At 42.6% G+C, this 18,399-nt stretch overlaps 2 protein-coding genes across 4 annotated transcripts in view; one reads left to right on the plus strand and one right to left on the minus strand.

Annotated features, from left to right (window-relative positions):
• LOC101479240 (matrix remodeling-associated protein 8) overlaps positions 1 to 18,399 on the plus strand; it is a 359,831-nt gene that overhangs the window by 252,458 nt on the left and 88,974 nt on the right. The gene's annotated exons all lie outside the window — the stretch shown is intronic.
• Positions 10,049 to 17,517, minus strand: LOC143414239 (Fc receptor-like protein 4). Of its 2 annotated transcripts, none has more exons than XM_076878194.1 (6): positions 17,428 to 17,517; positions 11,636 to 11,671; positions 11,249 to 11,509; positions 10,924 to 11,169; positions 10,651 to 10,839; positions 10,049 to 10,499 (listed from the first exon to the last, which is right to left on the minus strand). In XM_076878194.1, the coding sequence occupies exons 1-6, from the start codon at positions 17,456 to 17,458 to the stop codon at positions 10,399 to 10,401; spliced, it is 864 nt and encodes a 287-aa protein (XP_076734309.1). In that variant the 5' UTR covers positions 17,459 to 17,517; the 3' UTR covers positions 10,049 to 10,398. The 2 variants fall into 2 exon arrangements, with proteins under 2 accessions (XP_076734309.1, XP_076734306.1); XM_076878191.1 differs by having other exon boundaries at positions 10,049 to 10,502.

An 18,399-nucleotide genomic window follows, 5' to 3' on the forward strand; every position in this document is an offset into this window, starting at 1 on the left:
GGGAAATCAAGTTTGATAAAAACACTTCCGCAATAGCTGTTGTGATGCATATTGACCTTCTTTTTTTCTTCGTCATCTACGTTGTCTTTGTCTTGTACATTGCTGCCTGTTATGATGATTTCTGATATGAGGTTCAGTTCTACAGGTCAAGTGCCACTATGACCCTCCAGAAAATAATGAGGTCAGGGGATGATCGTTCAGCTCTATAATGGCAGATTTAGCGTGGGTGTGGGTATGTGTGTGGTTCAGTCTTATGGACGCACACTCTCATTGAACCCACATAAACTGCTCCCGAGCATAACTTGTGATTCACACTGCCTTCATGAACACCATTTTCCATCCCAGTCAAAACATTACTCACAAAACTCAGAAAACTGCATCACAGTCCTGCCTTCAGAACACTGCCTACTGGACGGGAGTGTGATCGGAGAACATAAACAGCAGGGTGTAAGATGCTAGCAGGCATGGCATACGTGGAACACCATAACCAAGTGGCCGGTGTCATGCCAAGGTAAGCATCCCCGACAGAATCTGTTTCCCCTGAGTCAGGAGCAGGATCTGGCCAATAAGAGCGGACCCAGTTGACTCCACCTCCTTTCCAACAACTAGACACAGAAGTAGTGATGTTTCACATTAGTGAAAGTATTGTTCCATTACCGTTCAGTTTACGGGTTACAATAGCAAATGATTTATTTATTATTCTAACGTGTTATTGGATGGGATTATTTTAATGAACCAAGGACATTTTGTCTGATATTATTTGTATCCCACTGTAACTTTACTGTATAAAGAATTAACATCTCCAAAATTTCAGGAGTAGTTATTCATTATAAGAAGTATTTGTAAACTAATAATTAAGAATATGGGATACTTTGTCCGTGATTTGGAAAGCCCAGTGCGTGCTTGCGACACAAGGGAAACATATTCTGTCGGGGAAACTTAACTTGGCACAACTCCCACATAAACAAACATCTGTCCTAAGTATGGCCTGAAAATCCCGAGGTCAAATTGGGACATACCCCGTGGTTGAGAATCCTGGGGGATTTCCAGATAAAGACAGACAAACTGGTGATGGCTAACCACCTGGACATAGTGGTGGTTGACAAACAGAGGAAGACAGTCGTAGTGGTAGATATATGAGTGAGGGCAACATCAGGAAGAGGGAACGCAAGAAGCTCGGGACATACCACGGGCCCAGAGAAGAGCTTTATAAGATGTGGAGGGTGAAGGTCCCAGTGGTGATCGGTGTGCTCAGAGGAGTAACTCCTATACTGCAGAGTGAGTGATTCCAGAGGATCCCAGGAGCAACATCGGAGATCTCTGTCCACGAGAGCGCAGTTCTAAGAACACTTAAGATAAGATAGCATTAAAGCTGGTGAACTGACTGCATGTCTAAGGCTTATGACCTATTTAAATAGTGCTGCCTACAGGTCACATATATATATTTTCTGCACTTTATTTTTGTGGCAGCTGCACATTTGAGCTCTGAATCTTCACCGTAGAAACATTTAAACACTGAGGTTTAGTCAGTGTGTTCAAGTCTGTAGTGATGGGAAGTTCGGCTCTTTTCAGAGAGCTGGTTCTTTTGGCTCCCAAATGGCTCTTAATTTATTATCTTCTGTAGCCTCATATTTTAGCTTTACTTGGCAAATATGAATGCTTTGCGAGTTGATAACCACTTTTGCATTCAGTTTTTTTTTATGAGAAGCCTTATAATTGCCTAATTTGTTCTGTTACAAAAGCAGGCATTCTTACTTAAGTTTACTATTTTAATCATTTTACTTTTAATTTAACACAAAAACAAAACACTGTAAACAAATCAATAAAGCAGAAACAGAACCAAACTCAGCAGCCAAACAGTATGTCCTCAATGCAGATTGACACTCAGAAAAATCAAATTCCTGCTTCGTTTATGGGTATCAGTCATATTTATGTGTTTTTGTGACGCATTTGCACTCTCCTCACCGCTGTTTGCCGTCTCACTCACGGGCTGAGGGGTAGTGATTTTCACAGTGATCCTGAAATATTAATACTTCCATCACCAAAGTTTGCAGTATCAGTTCCCATATGAAAATATCAATATCTAATTTAGGTAAACTCTGAGTAAGATCGGCAATTAGAGGGATAGTCGGTAATACCCTGTTAACAGGAACTACAATCACCTTCCGCCTCTCCTTCATGTGCGTGCTACGGCTCCACAAGAGTGTGAGCCAATGAAGCACAAAACATCAGACCACGAAACACACAATCTTGACTTTGTTCACAGATCATAACTATATTTGCGTTCAGCATAGAAATTATGCTGTGTGTGATGCATGTGGGACGACAGTTAAACATCAAACCTTGTTAAGAAAAAGTGGGGAGTCGGCTCTTCTGATTCACTACAAACCATCGGCTCTTAGAGACGATGATTTTGCTCATGACACATCACTACAAGTCTGACTCTGTCCTGCAGCCTAACAAAGGTAGAACAAATATCACTTTAGTTTGTGGACTGATTAAAGTGAAATTTATTACTGACTGAAGGTTATTGTCAGTAACTCCTGCAAATGCAACAGTTTATAATCTACACACTCATCTTGAAGTAGAACAGGTACTCATTCATTACCGAGCTCTTTGCAGTTTAAGAAATTTTAAAGTGTTTGTGTTAATTTTATATTTTTTCCTGATCTGTAAGATGCTTCACTCTGTATGATCTGTGACACATTTGCTCCTGGTCAGTGCTCTGTGTTTGTCTCATTTAGTGAGTCACAAATACACAAGCATCACAGTAGAGATCACAAGTTTTACTGATGTTTATGTCACCACTCCTATCCTGGACTGTGAACTCTGGTTGGCTGCAGGTGCTCTGACATTCAAGTCCAAAATCAAGTTGAGGGAGTGTTTCATTTAAGTTCAAAGTGGGAACTTATATTTACGTATACGTATTTGGGAATGCAGCACAACCAGGATGCTCATATAGTGGCAGATGTAATGTTTCAGTCATTTGTTATCAGTGATGATAGTTGTTACTTTATAATACACTTTATTACAAATTATATATTCAGACACTGAAATGTGTGAAACAAATAATTTTACTGAAACTTAAAACAAGTCAAACAATTTCACCATTATTGAGTCTGTGTGCTTTTATTATCAGGTGATAAACAAGGTTTATTAGATTAATATTTCGGGAGGTGCAATTCCCCACATGACATCATCTTTTTTTTTTCTTTTTTCCAGTATTATCACGACTTATTCTGCCACATTTAGCACCTGTAAATCCTACTGCTAAGATGAGTGAATGAAAAAGAAAAATAACTATTTTATAGAGCAAGAAAGAGCAAGAAAATCAAGATTTCTAAAGGGAACATTTATTTTATTGTATTAGTATTTTCCACAAATGTGTCAAATATATATTTTCTCATGCGAGAAATGCGAGTCAGACCCTGTATTTTTTTTTAATAGTGGTGGAACTGAGTTATTTTTTTTTGTTTTCTTTAGTCTGCTTATTATCTTTGCAAAACAAACAAAGTGTAGCCTGAATGTTATACTGCGTCAGTCAGACTATAAGACTTCATCTCAGATGAAGAAGCGTCTCTTCCACGGTAACACGCTTGATGTGAGCTTTCTACTCAGGGTTTTTTCTTCCAGTCCAGAGCAGAAATGTTTTAGTTAATAAACTGGCTGTTGTTTTTTTTTCTCACAATTTTAATTATAAACTTGATATATTTCTTCTAATGAAATTAGTTTGCTAACAGTAACAGGGGTGAGTCAGTGAATGAGTCAGTTGGGCTTGTGAATCATGATTCACAAGTCAGTAAAGTGATTCTTGACAAGACAAAAACTGAACCAACTCTAATAAACTAAACTAAAACACAGAAACTCACTCTTAAAGAGACCATAAACACAAAACAAGAATCATAATCTCACTGGAGGATTATCAGAAACATGTTCATCATGAGAAAAGAGGTGAAAACACAAAGGTCAAAATGGCGTCACTGTATAAAAATGTATATTGTACCATGGAGGAGGCAGCATTTAGCTGTAGCCTCCATAAAACCACAGCTGTTCTGAAGAACTTTGTCCACCTTTGATTGTCTTTAAGTTGTGTTGGAGCCACAGAGAGCAAATCTTTGTTCTTCATGGAGAACCAGTGAGGCTGTTTGGACTGTCCTATGAAACATCAGTGCAGGAGTCTCTCAGTACATCTGTTTACAGTGAGGACAAAGAAGCAGCAGAAACACACACAGAGAAAACATGTAGAGACAGGCAGCAGAAAATAATCTGCAGAGAACTCGTCTGTCTGCTGCAGACTTGTTGTAAGTCACAGATCAGATTAAATGGTAAATGGCCTGTATTTATATAGCGCTTTACTAGTCCCTAAGGACCCCAAAGCGCTTTACATATCCAGTCATCCACCCATTCACACACTGGTGATGGCAGCTACATTGTAGCCACAGCCACCCTGGGGCGCACTGACAGAGGCGAGGCTGCCAAACACTGGCGCCACCGGGCCCTCTGACCACCACCAGTAGGCAACGGGTGAAGTGTCTTGCCCAAGGACACAACGACCGAGACTGTCCGAGCCGGGGCTCGAACCGGAAACCTTCCGATTACAAGGCAAACTCCCAACTCTTGAGCCACGATCACCCCAGATCTAAGATTACTTAGAAACAAAAGTGTTTTTAAGACTTACTGTTTTGCAGGGATCACTTGAAGAGTCCTCTGATCATCAGGATTGAACGTTTATCCATTAAAAGATTTTAAAAAAAGGTGTGAGGTCTGTTTTTTCAGTGGTAAAAAGAAACCTGCTGTTTAATTACACTCAAAAGGTTTTACAAAAGTCAATTGTTCATTAATCTAAAGATAAAATAAAAAAGTTAAATCTCTGTGGGTAATGCTACCTCTGTACCAAGCAGCCACAGACCTGTATTAACCTGTATCAGCCTGTTTTACACAACATACCCTGCACCTGTGTGACATCAGTGCCATTGCAACACCTTAGCAACCACATTGCTAAGGTGTGGTTGCTGTTTGTTCCATATATGGAACTAATGCACACCTGCAGGGGCAAAGTAACAAAGTAACAGCCTATGGATCCAGATAAACTTGGTATTATGATTGAAAATAAAATTTAATTCTACTTCCTATACAACATGCTGAGAGCAGAGATTTAAAATATATGTTACATTCAAGAAGTAAAAAAACAGATGTCATGAATCAAAGCAGTTATGAACAAAAACTCAAACAACAAAAATAAAAAACAGTAGCACTTTCTATTACAGCTCTGTAATAAAGTGGCAATAGTACCAAGGTTGAAATAGAACGTAATGATGCTAATAATAGGTTATTACTAGTCAATTACTGCAATAACCAGTTAGTATTCATGTAATATCATTGTAGCAATAGTGGTTACAGTTGAGTAATAGTGCACTGAAATTTATGTAACTGCATAATAAGGGCCCAAAAACCTTCTTTAGCTCGATGGCTCTCTTCATTGTAGGAGTCCGTCATCCGGTTCAGGGGATAACACCACAAGACTCACCAACCACTTTGCAGCCACAGTAATGAAGGTGCAGAGCATGGTCCAGATCATGGATCAGACTCAATGCCCCAAGCCTATTGCTATTGAAGTTCTGCTGCAGTTGGGAGTTGAAAATCCCACAGACTAGGACCTCTGCCAGGTATTCTCAGCTCACCCTCACCATATGTTTAGGAATACAAGGTCTGTCTGGCATCCTCCCTGCCATCTGAATACCACTTGAGTTTAGAGCTGGCAAACTGTTTCTCCCAGTCACATATTTTACATTAACACCATCCTCACACATGTTTATATATGGCCACTAGAGGGAGCTGTTGGACTTTAAATGCCTCACAATGGTATTTCAATTCAATTCAATTTTATTTATATAGCGCCAAATCCCAACAAAAGTCGCCTCAAGGCGCTTCATAGATACAGAGAAAAACCCAACAATCATATGACCCCCTATGAGCAAGCACTTTGGCGACAGTGGGAAGGAAAAACTCCCTTTTAACAGGAAGAAACCTCCGGCAGAACCAGGCTCAGGGAGGGGCGGGGCCATCTGCTGTGATCGGTTGGGGTGAGAGAAGAAAGACAGGATAAAGACATGCTGTGGAAGAGAGACAGAGGTTAATAACAGATATGATTCAATGCAGAGAGGTCTGTTAATACATAGTGAGTGAGAAAGGTGACTGGAAAGGAAAAACTCAATGCATCATGGGAATCCCCGGCAGCCTATGTCTATTGCAGCATAACTAAGGGAGGATTCAGGGTCACCTGATCCAGCCCTAACTATATGCTTTAGCAAAAATGAAAGTTTTAAGCCTAATCTTGAAAGTAGAGATAGTGTCTGTCTCCTGAATCCAAACTGGAAGCTGGTTCCACAGAAGAGGGGCCTGAAAACTGAAGGCTCTGCCTCCCATTGTCCTCAGACACCGTGAAAACTGAAGAAACACAAAGTTTACAACATGAATGTTTTGAGCTTATCAGTCTCTCATATCAGTGTCCATAAACAGTCTTGTGCAAGCAGAAAAGAAAAATGCACAATAATGGATATCACAAAAACGTCCTCTCATTACCAGTGTAGAACACGTATGCAACAATATACAAACAATATACATGAAACTATACCGCGTGCGCCTCTTGAACCACATGCAGAATAACATTGTTAAACTTTTATCATCTTATCTTATAAATAAATGAAGTAAATTAAGCATGAATCTATCACAGAAACATGAAATAACCAACTTTATTTTAACTGTCTCAGGGACAGTTACACTCCCACCAAATTACTATGATTTATGAAATCTGTAAATAATTTGAATAAATCTAGGAATTTACAGAACCAAACATTGTGACAAACTTGCAAGTCAATCCTAATACTTTAACCATCCCATACACATTTACAGAAGTTCCACTGGAACATTCTAGTTACTTTCTATTAGGACCACTAATTTATGTATAGGGCGTTCAAGAGTGGATGGTTTATTGAGCCTTTCACCCTCTTCTGATAGTTTTCTATTTCCTAGTTGTATTCTGGCTTTCCGAACCAGACCATCATCTTTGCAAACATCCAGTACTCTCTGTCTTCTGGACATTCAGCACCAGGTTGTTGTGGCTGCACCAGGACACCAGACGTTCAACCTCCCTCCTGTAGGCAGACTCATCCCCGTCCGAGATGAGTCCAATAACGGTGGTGTCATCTGCAAACTTGATTAGCTTGACAGACTGGTGGGTGGAGGTGCAGCAGTTGGTGTACAGGGAGAAGAGCAGAGGAGAAAGAACACAGCCCTGAGGGGAGCCGGTGCTGATGGTCCGGGAGTCCGAGACATTCTTTCCCAGCCTCACATGCTGCTTCCTGTCCGTCAGGAAGTCAGTGATCCACCGGCAGATGGGATCAGGCACATTCATCTGGGAAAGCTTGCCTAGTGAGATGGTCTGGAAGGATGGTGTTGAAGGCAGAGCTGAAGTCCACAAACAGGATCCTGGCGTAGGTTCCTGGGGAGTCCAGATGCTGCAGTGTAGAGTTGACCTGACTTTTAAAAAATAACTGGAAAAAAGCACTATGCTGCTAAAAGATGAAAAATAGATATTTGCAAAATTCTGCCTAAATATGTATTTTACCTGGTTAATGTGTGTGGCGGGGCTGCAGGGGAGGCGGACACACCTTAGCGGCACCCGTAATCATGCTTTGCCGCCTTAACATCTGTGCTATTTATGCTGTTGTGTTGGTGTGTGTCGAGCTGTGAGCTTTAACACCAGCTATATGCGTACAGCAACCGTGTGTGAAAAGTGGTCAATAAAGAGATGCTGAAAAGCCTGTTCATGCAAACATTGTCAGGTCTGCCGTGTAGTGATGGGTCGTTCGCGAACGAAATGGCTCTTAGATCCGCCTCTTTGACGTGAACGACGCGAGCCTTATCGCGAGCCGTCACGTGGGTTTTTTCTTTCTCTCACCCTCTCTCTCGCACTTTTTTTCCGCTTCACTCCGCAGGCGAGCCTTGTGCTTTACGCTGGGCAGAGGGGCGGTAGTTACACTCAGCACAGGAACAGAGCGGGAGAGAGAGAGAGAGAGAAAGAGAGCCAGGGACAACAACGTCACATTAGAAAGGTATAGCAATCATCCACAACTATTTTCAGTTGCAGATGATAAAGGATTCAGAAAGTTTATTCATGCAGGTCCATATGACAGAGAATATGTATGTTCTTTTTGTTTTCATATTATAATTTATATTTAATTGTGTTGTGGTTTGCAGTGTTTTGTGTTGTTTCACTTTAAATTTGTAAGCTGTCGTCTGTGAGGCGTGAGCAGGGTTTGTTTTTAACATAGTTCACGGTGGAGAACAGCTGCTGACATAATGTGGATCCAAAGATCCATAATTGGCCTACCTGGGGTCGAAAGTCTCGATAAATGCACGGCGTTTCGGCGGGTACACCGGGTTCCGCAAGTGTGACGCTTATTTTGAGCGATGAAAAAATAATAGAATATAATTTTATTTTTATATTTCCATATCACAATAATCTTCCAATTTAGAACTACAAGTTAAAAAAGAACCAACATAAATAAAATACACTCCAGCTAAATAGTTTTAATTTATTTTCTCAAACCACACGGAGGACTATAAGGACTAAAGAGCCGCATGAGGCTCCGGAGCCGCAGGTTGCCGACCCCTGCCCTAACCCAATGATGCAATCATTGACCTCATGACCCTACATAAACAGGAAGTACTTTCGGCCCTTCCCATATACCTGTCTTAAATATAGGACCTGAATAAAAAACATGGACAAACATGGTAAGTATAACCAAAACAAAATAAAGACACATAATTTAACCGGACATTTGCCTGGAAACAGAAGAAAATTCAAATGATTAGTAGTGTTTGCTTTAAAAAACATACACATGGATGTAATGGATGTAACTACTGCTACCACAAACAAACCCGGGATAGTGTGTGTTAAGCAAAGTTACACCAGCAATGTCTAAATTAAAGCATTATGGGTGACTGTAAAATAACAAGAAAATAAATCATCAGTATGGTTAAGTAAAGGACTTCATGGTAACCACTTTGTCACACAGATTTCCATCAAATGTTTTAAGTCTGTTTCTGTCCTGCTCAGCTCTGTGCAGCTTGAAGTGGTTTATCCTTCATATGCCTGAGTTGTGAGTTGATTCATGGTGTGGTTTGGTTAGCCTAGCTTAGCATGATGGCTGTAAACAGGGTGAGCAGCTAGCTTGTCTCTGTCCACAGTCAAAGATAAAGAGCAGCTGTACCTGGGCCTCTTTGTTTATCCATAACTGACGTCTTCAGCTGGTTCACGCTCTGCAGAATAAAACATTTAAATTACTGCAGATGATTTTTTATGCAGCTTCATGAAGAGATTATTTTAATAAACCACAGCAGCTTTTTACAGTTTTCTCATTTTCACACCTCTGCTGTGAAACACAGACTGACCACAGAGCTGCATCTTCTTCTAATGCAGACTGACACACTTCACCACAGAGCAGGAAGCAAACATGTTCTCACAGCATGAACACTATTATTAGACAAACCAGAACACCCTGCAGTCTCATCAGACTTCAGACTTCAGACTGTAGTTAAACTAAAATCTAATTTTTCAACATGTCAAGTCTCAGAAAATAACAGATTATTTCAGATTTAGAATGAGGCCTGAAAAAAAAAATGTTTGAGTCACATGAAAATGAAAAGCCAAAGGGTAATTTTTAAATAAAAGCAGTGAACAACATTGGGATAAGTTCCTGATGTAATTAACATTCACTTTGAATGAACTGATGGTCTGTTTTTAGAGTTTATTGAAATGCTTTTCCAGATGATATCTCCATGTTCCTTTCTGTGTTTAAATGAGCAGCTCTGTGTTGAAACAGCTGCAGCTGAAGTGTTTTCTTTCTATCAGAAACAGGATGCTGGACGACTGCAGAGCTGTTAGCTTCAACCACAGACCACAAACACACAGTCCAGCTCACAGTGAACAACACTCAGTAAGTACAGAATTAAACACACATGTGACCACACTTATTTAAATGTAATGTTTTACTATTACAGTCCACATTTATACATTGCTGATCAATTCAATTCAATTTTATTTACACAGCGCCAAATCACACCAACAGTTGCCTCAAGCACTCATGCCATCCCTCACTCTGTAATGTCCTGATAATCCATCTTATCAGAGACAGAACGATCTACATGAAGATCAAGATCATACTAAACTCAGTCTGAAATGTTTGAAGAGAAAATGTGTTCATCATTATTCTGATGATGCACATTTTCATGTTTTTTGTTTGAACAATATTTTCATTCCTAGTTCCCACAATATAAATATTCACAAAAATTCAATGAAAAGCAAATCTAACCACTCAGCAGACATGTTGAGTATCAGAATCTGCTTGGTCTGACTGGCTGTGGACGATGTGATAGCTTGATAATATTGTACACGACATGAGTGATGATGTCATCTTTTCCAGCTTCTTCTTGATCTGCTGAAATTTTCCAAAATGAAGAATAACATAAATTAAATATCTAAACAGAGATTACATTTAACAAAGTTGTTACTGTGATCATAATGAATGTGAACTTTATTCTACTAAACAAACTCAGACATGAAAGATCAGGAAGTCTGAGTCTCACCTTCAGGTTTCCTGTGAACACATCGTCTCACCAGCAGAACCAGTAACACCAGTAGAACCACAACACAGACTGATCCAACACATGACAATGCAGGAAGAAGATAGGAACCAGGAGGAGAGGTGGATGAAGGTGGAGGTGTGGATGTAGGTGGAGGTGTGGATGTAGGTGGAGGTGTGGTGGTGTGTTCCCCTAAAATAAAGCAAACAGTCATTAAGTTGTCGTCACATTGTGAATGTTGAAAGCTGCAGAAACACAGACAGGTGAGTGTGTCACCTGTGACAGTGATCCAGCTGGATGGAGACTCTCCATGACCGCTGATGTCACACTTGTAGAGGCCTTCATCAGACCTGGAAACATGCTGGATGGTCATGTGACCTGTAGGCTGCTTCCTGATGAGGGAGCCATCTTTATAGAAAGCAGCTGGGAGGTTGGAGGGAGTGGTCTTTGTTTTACAGAGCAGAGTGACGTCATCTCCCTCCATCACAGGGAGGACAGGACTCTGCAGGATCACTGATCCACCTCAACACAGAGACAAACTACAGCATTTCATCCATTTACACACAGCTTCATCAACACTAACTCCACACACTCAGCTTACCAGTGACTGTCAGGTTAACCATGTTACTGATGGGACCCTCTCTGGACTCACACCAGTAAACTCCACTTTCATGAGGGAAAACAGTGATGTCACAGGAAGAACCAGCTGGTTTCCCCCACCCATCTCCACACTGAGTCCTCTGTTGTTTGCTTGTGTTTCTCCTCAGAGTCCATCCAGCAGAGCTGTCGTCCTCCTCACAGCTCAGAGACACAAAGTCATATTCAAAGAACTGAGAGCTGCTGGGACTCACAGTCAGACGAGCTGTGAGGGTTAAATTTAAAAACTGATGATCACGTCTTGGAGATCTTCCCTGAAAGCTTTAATCCAAATGTGTAAAACCTGTCAGAGTTTATCAGGTTTAAACTGTGACAGAAGAAGGTTACTGACCTTGGTTTGTTGTGCAGCTCAGCAGTGAGATCAGAACTAAAGAGAAATGACACTCAGGTTGATTTGAGGTGAACATAAAGAACAACTCTCTGAAATATCTGCTCATTTTCAATTTAAAGCCAGCAAAATGTTTAAAAATATTTGGTTGAAGATCTCTTTATCCATTCTATCTGACTTGAGGCAGAGAGAGAGTTTGAGCTTATCCCAGCTGTCAGCAGGAGCTTCTGGCACAGGTCCTCAAACTGTGACCAATCTGGCCTGCTTGACAGCTTTGAAAAATGTGAAGCAGGACATAAATCTTTCGACTTTGAACTGTATTTTATGTTTTCCAACTTTTCCTGCTGATATCACCATAGACATTCATACTTGTTATGACATGCATAGGTTCTTTCTCTTCAGCACCCTCTGCTGGTCATAGCGGGAATACTGACAAGCTTATATTTTGGTGGGGTTTTTCTGTGTTCCTGTGGGTAGAGGAAACAGGAAGCTGGTCGCTTGTTAGCCTGCAGAATATGCTGTTTGTTGCCTTAGATGCTCTTTAATACATTTCTGCCTTGGAGAGTTATTGCTTGTGAGTATTAATGTGCAACATGTTTACAAGTTTATTTGGTGCATTTCTATTACAGAGATTTGTTTAGAAACCAGTTATTTCGTCTGTTATGTTTATCTTTGAGGAAGCTAAACTCACTAAGTTGTATTGTGATCAATACTGAGTTGCTGTTGCTGTTATATATATATATATATATATATATATATATATAACCACTACGCAGCTGGATAGCGTAGTGGTTAGACTACACGCCTTTGGAACAGAGAATCGCAAGTTCGATTCCTGCCTGGGGCGTCTGTATCCAGTAAGGGTCCTAAGGCTAGACCCCCTATGCTAAGAAAGCCTACCGCAGACATGAGCGAGACAGATAAATATGAAGGCATGCCGGCTCGGACGTCGCCCGGATCAACAAGGTCCGCGTCAGGTGTTGAGGAACCAGGGCACCCTGACGAAAAGTGGGCTACTGGAACAAGAAGGCATCGGTGGGCAAGGGACGAAAACAGGGCGTTGTTGGAATGCTACTACGCAAGTAACCCCGGCGGAAGGGGCTACATGAATAGGATGAGGGACCTATGGATTCTTCGATACCCAACATCCACAATGACGGCGAAACAACTAGTAGCTCAGTGTTCCAACATTCGAAAGAAGGGACTGCTCTCACAGCTAGAGATTGACGAGGTACAACACAAATGCTACGGCAAGGAGGAGTCAGGACGCCAGGTCAGGGGGGAGATATCATCACCCCAACCCGAGATTGGGTACATAGCCCCAAGTGTGATAGGAGAAGGATCGTTGAGTGCGAGAGGAACTGACCTGAAAAATAGGATCATGGCCAAGCTTGAAACCTGGATCCCCCGTAGCCGGTTACCAAGATTACGTGAAGTACCCTCAGAAGGTCTGCTAGATGATGTTAATGCAGCACTACGGGCAATACCTACAACCACGATTACCGACACTAACAAGCTGATCTACAATACGGCAGCAGTGATCAGTAAGATGCTTGGCTACAAGTTGAACAGCCACAAGGGGCAGTACCCTCCATGGAGAAGGAGGCTAGAGGGCAAGATCAAAGTAGCACGGAGAGAGGTTAGCCAACTAACGGAGTTGCAGAAAGGTGCGACGAATAAGGTGCCTAAGAAATACAGCAAGCTGTCCATACCTGAGGCCTTGGAAACTGCCAAGCAAAGACTCACAGCCTTGGCCAGCCGCTTGAGGAGGTACACCAGAGAGATAGAAGGCAGGAGAATAAACCAGCTGTTCTCCACAGAACCAGCAAAGGTGTACTGAGAGTACACCTTTGCTGGCCGGCATAGTGGCAAGGGAACAATAAGAGAACAGCACCACCAAGGCTGGAGACGGAGCAATACTGGAAGAGCATATGGGAGAAGGATGCAACCCATAACGGCAATGCTCAGTGGCTAGAGGATCTGAGGGCAGACCACAGCGACCTCCCTGAACAGGGTCCAGTAACCATCACAGTGGTAGATATCCAAGAAAGGGTCTCCAGTATGAAGAGTTGGACAGCACCAGGGCCCGACATGGTTCACGCCTACTGGCTGAAGAAGCTGACTGCACTCCACGAGCGTCTGTCTGGCAGCACAAATGAACCAGCTGCTAGTTAACGAGAGACACCCGGAATGGCTAACTGAAGGCCGGACGGTCCTGATCCCCAAGGACCCCAAGAAGGGACCGGTCCCCTCCAACTACCGACCAATAACCTGCCTCAGTACTACATGGAAGCTCCTGTCAGGCATCATATCGGCTAAGATGAACAGGCACATGGGTCAATACATGAGCGGGACACAGAAAGGAATTGGCAAGAATACCAGAGGCGCAAAACACCAGCTACTGGTAGACAGAACAATCAGCCGAGACTGCAAGACCAGACTGACCAACCTGTGCACTGCCTGGATTGATTACAAGAAGGCCTATGACTCAATGCCCCACAGCTGGATACTGGAATGCCTAGAATTGTACAAGATCAATGGGACCCTAAGAGCCTTCATCAGGAACTCAATGGGGATGTGGCGTACAACACTAGAGGCCCATAGCACAAGTCACCATCAAGTGCGGGATCTACCAAGGAGATGCTCTGTCCCCACTGCTGTTCTGCATAGGCCTGAACCCCCTCAGTGAGATCATTAACAAGACTGGCTACGGATACCGACTACGGAACAGAGCAGTTGTCAGCCACCTCCTGTACATGGATGACATCAAGCTGTATGCCAAGAGTGAACGAGACATCGATTCACTGATCCACACTACCAGGCTATACAGCAATGACATTGGAATGTCGTTCGGACTGGAGAAGTGTAGTCGGATGGTAACAAAGAGAGGGAAGGTAGTCAGAACTGAGGGGATTGAACTACCAGAAGGCAACATTGCAGACATAGAGGACAGTTACAAGTACTTGGGGATCCCGCAGGCGAATGGGAACCATGAAGAGGCCGCTAGAAAAGCTGCAACCACCAAGTACCTGCAGAGGGTCAGGCAAGTCCTGAGGAGTCAGCTGAATGGTAAGAACAAGATCCGGGCCATCAACACGTACGCCCTGCCCGTGATCAGGTACCCTGCTGGGGTAATAGGCTGGCCAAAGGAGGAGATAGAAGCCACTGACATAAAGACAAGAAAGCTCCTTACCATGCATGGAGGGTTTCACCCCAAGTCCAGCACCCTGAGGCTGTACGCTAAGCGGAAGGAAGGGGGCCGGGGACTGGTGAGTGTCAGCACCACAGTCCAGGATGAGACAACGAACATCCAAGAATACATTGGGAAGATGGCCCCAACTGACCGAGTGCTCAGTGAATACCTCAGGCAGCAGAAACCCAAGAAAGAGGAGGGAGACGAGGAACCATCATGGAAGGACAGAGCCCTGCACGGTATGTACCACCGGCAGATAGAGGAGGTGGCTGATATCCAGAAATCCTACCAGTGGCTGGACAAAGCTGGACTGAAAGACAGCACAGAGGCACTAATCATGGCAGCACAAGAACAAGCTCTGAGCACAAGATCCATAGAGGCTGGGGTCTATCACACCAGGCAAGACCCCAGGTGCAGGCTGTGTAAAGATGCCCCAGAGACAATCCAGCACATAACAGCAGGGTGCAAGATGCTAGCAGGCAAGGCATACATGGAACGCCATAACCAAGTGGCCGGCATAGTGTACAGGAACATCTGTGCCGAGTATAACCTGGAAGTCCCGAGGTCAAAATGGGAGATGCCCCCAAGGGTGGTGGAGAATGACCGAGCTAAGATCCTGTGGGACTTCCAGATACAGACGGACAAAATGGTGGTGGCTAACCAACCGGACATAGTGGTGGTAGACAAACAGAAGAAGACGGCCGTAGTGATCGATGTAGCGGTTCCGAATGACAGCAATATCAGGAAGAAGGAACACGAGAAGCTGGAGAAATACCAAGGGCTCAGAGAAGAGCTCGAGAGGATGTGGAGGGTGAAGGTAACGGTGGTCCCCGTGGTAATCGGAGCACTAGGTGCGGTGACTCCCAAGATAGGCGAGTGGCTCCAGCAGATCCCGGGAACAACATCGGAGATCTCTGTCCAGAAGAGCGCAGTCCTGGGAACAGCTAAGATACTGCGCAGGACCCTCAAGCTCCCAGGCCTCTGGTAGAGGACCCGAGCTTGAAGGATAAACCGCCCGCAGGGGCGTGCTGGGTGTTTTTTTTTCATATACTATATAACAGTATAGTTCATATCCTAGAAGTGTGAGTTAAAGGAAAAAACATCTTGTAACATTTAGAAAAGGATGTCAATCATTGAACTACTGACGAAGTAAAAAGCCTTAAACTTACTTCCACCTCCAATGTTCATTGAAACCGCTAGCTGTCTGTCAAGTTGGGCAAAGGGACGCACAATAAGGACAGAACAATACTACTCCAAAGTATTTAATTAACAGATAATAAATTAAAGGAAAAAAACATTCCTGGTGTTCACTGCCTACTCAAGAAAAATAAAACATTTTCATCAATCAACAAAAATAATATAATATCAATATCTAATATCAATACAGAACAGTCTGGGCAGTGAATCACCTGCATTTCTTCTATATTTTCTCACATTTGTCAGGTAGAAAAACCGAGATTTGCTGTTGAAGCTGCACTAAAGATCTTATAGATATCTCAGTCACTCGTAACTTGTGATGTGACTCTTCATGTAAAATGAGTTTGGCATCCCTGTCACACAGTAACTACGGGCCATCAGTCCATCACAAACTAACAGTCACACCTACGGCCAGTTTAGAATCACCAGTTAACAACACGTCCTTGTACTGTGGAGGAAACTTACATACACTAACACAGCACCTCTGTAACACCTGCACTGTTACATATGATAAATAAATCTTGTCGTTTTCTTTGTATTATGATTTTACACAACATCAACTCTTTTCCAGAAGACTTTTCTTCTACAGGGCTGTGGCCCCCCCACACCCTCTAGCAGATCATTACATGAAGGAACCTTTTAAAAACAAGCGCGTCCATGCTCACAGGTGTACACACGGGTACTCACACACACAAACTACACCCTTTTTGGCTCCTACCTCAAAGCACACTGTGTTCTGTTGATCTTACGTGCTTATTTAGTATTTACTGTTATATTCACATAGATCATCACGATGATGTTGTTTATTATGTTGCTCTCTTTTTTTTGTTTTTGAATAAAATTAAAATTAAAATAAACAATAAAAGCAAAGGTGAATCAAATAGACCAATACAGCAAGGCTGGGATGGTCAATTTGGTAAAGTAAATCCGTTGGGCATCTTTCTTTGCCTTTAGACAATAATTTTGATGGCAAAAGAGCCAAACGGGACAGGCGGGAAAAAAACAGACGTTTCTTCTATGTTTGTTACTGATGTATCAGACAGTTTGAACTCTTTTACTTTTTATCTAAGAAGCAGCTTTTAATGTGATCACAGTGATCATGAGCACAGACTCTGAGTATATATAAAATATCCACTGCATTTAAATAACACAATAAAGTCATGTGTCCACTGTGCAGCTGTGTTGATATAATGAGTGAATGATTTGATCTTTTCACTGCCTGCTGTGTTTCCTCGACTCCTGAGCAAAGATAAAGAGTCAGTTCAGACCTGCAGTTGGTCCTCGTGGTGTTTTGAACTTGAATTCAGCCTGATTTGTTTTTCATGTCTTCTCCTCCATCATCAGTTATCAGGAGAGCAGACAGTCAAAGTACAAGAATTCAAACAAACACAGAGATTCCACTTACAGAGCAGACACAGCACAGATGTTTCCTTCATCGTCCTTCTCACTCATTTGAGCTTTTTTTCATTTCTGTCACTGACACCAAGTAAAGCCCGCCCTCCTCCTCTGAGCACCAGCTTTCTATTGGTTCAAGCACAGAGGTGGTCAGTGTGTGTGTGTGTGTGTGTGTTTGGAGACGTCCCCCTCAGTGAGAGAGGCAGATATGAGCTGAAACACAGGAATCAAACCAGGGACGCTGCTGTTATGGAGCTGAACTGGAACCATTCAGACACTGAGGCCCTCTGAACACATTTTAATTACAGCTGTGCAGAGACACACTGATGACTGACTGGAACACTATGATTCACATTTTACATTCACACCATCCTCACACATGGTTTATATGTGGCCACTAGAGGGAGATGTTGGACTTCAAATACTAACATGGATACAAGCAGATCATCAGTGATCCTTTCAGAGTTTCTTTTGGCATGCTGAGCATGAAAATAAAAACTGGTATGGTTTTTTTCTCATAAGCAGAGAGTGCTTGCTGCGCTGTCCTTAGTCCTTAGTCAGTAAACATGGCGAAACTATTGAGGAAAAAACACAGCGTATTGTTTATCATGGCTCTGGTTTTACGTGGCCTATCAACACAATTTATAAACTGATATATATCACCTTGTTGCTTTGTCTTTAAGTGGTCACGTGATTGGCTTACCACGACTACTTTATTCTTCCTCATACAAACAGCAGCACTCATGCGATTGTTTTACTCCCCTGAGCTACAGGTGCCAAAAAGTGATCGTGATTGCCGTCTGCGGGAGCGCGCGCAGCAGCTTAAAGCTGTAGCTCCCAGGTTACTTACAGCTACTTCCGTGCAGCTGATATAAGATGCGGTAAGCTGTTGAAATCTCCCAATTCTTTGAATCTTTGGGCTGAAGGAGGGACAATACTCGGTGTATCAATGCTCAATCAACAATCATTTATTTCCATACAA

The sequence above is a fragment of the Maylandia zebra genome, linkage group LG3, assembly GCF_041146795.1.
Source record: "Maylandia zebra isolate NMK-2024a linkage group LG3, Mzebra_GT3a, whole genome shotgun sequence".
NCBI lineage: Eukaryota > Metazoa > Chordata > Actinopteri > Cichliformes > Cichlidae > Maylandia > Maylandia zebra.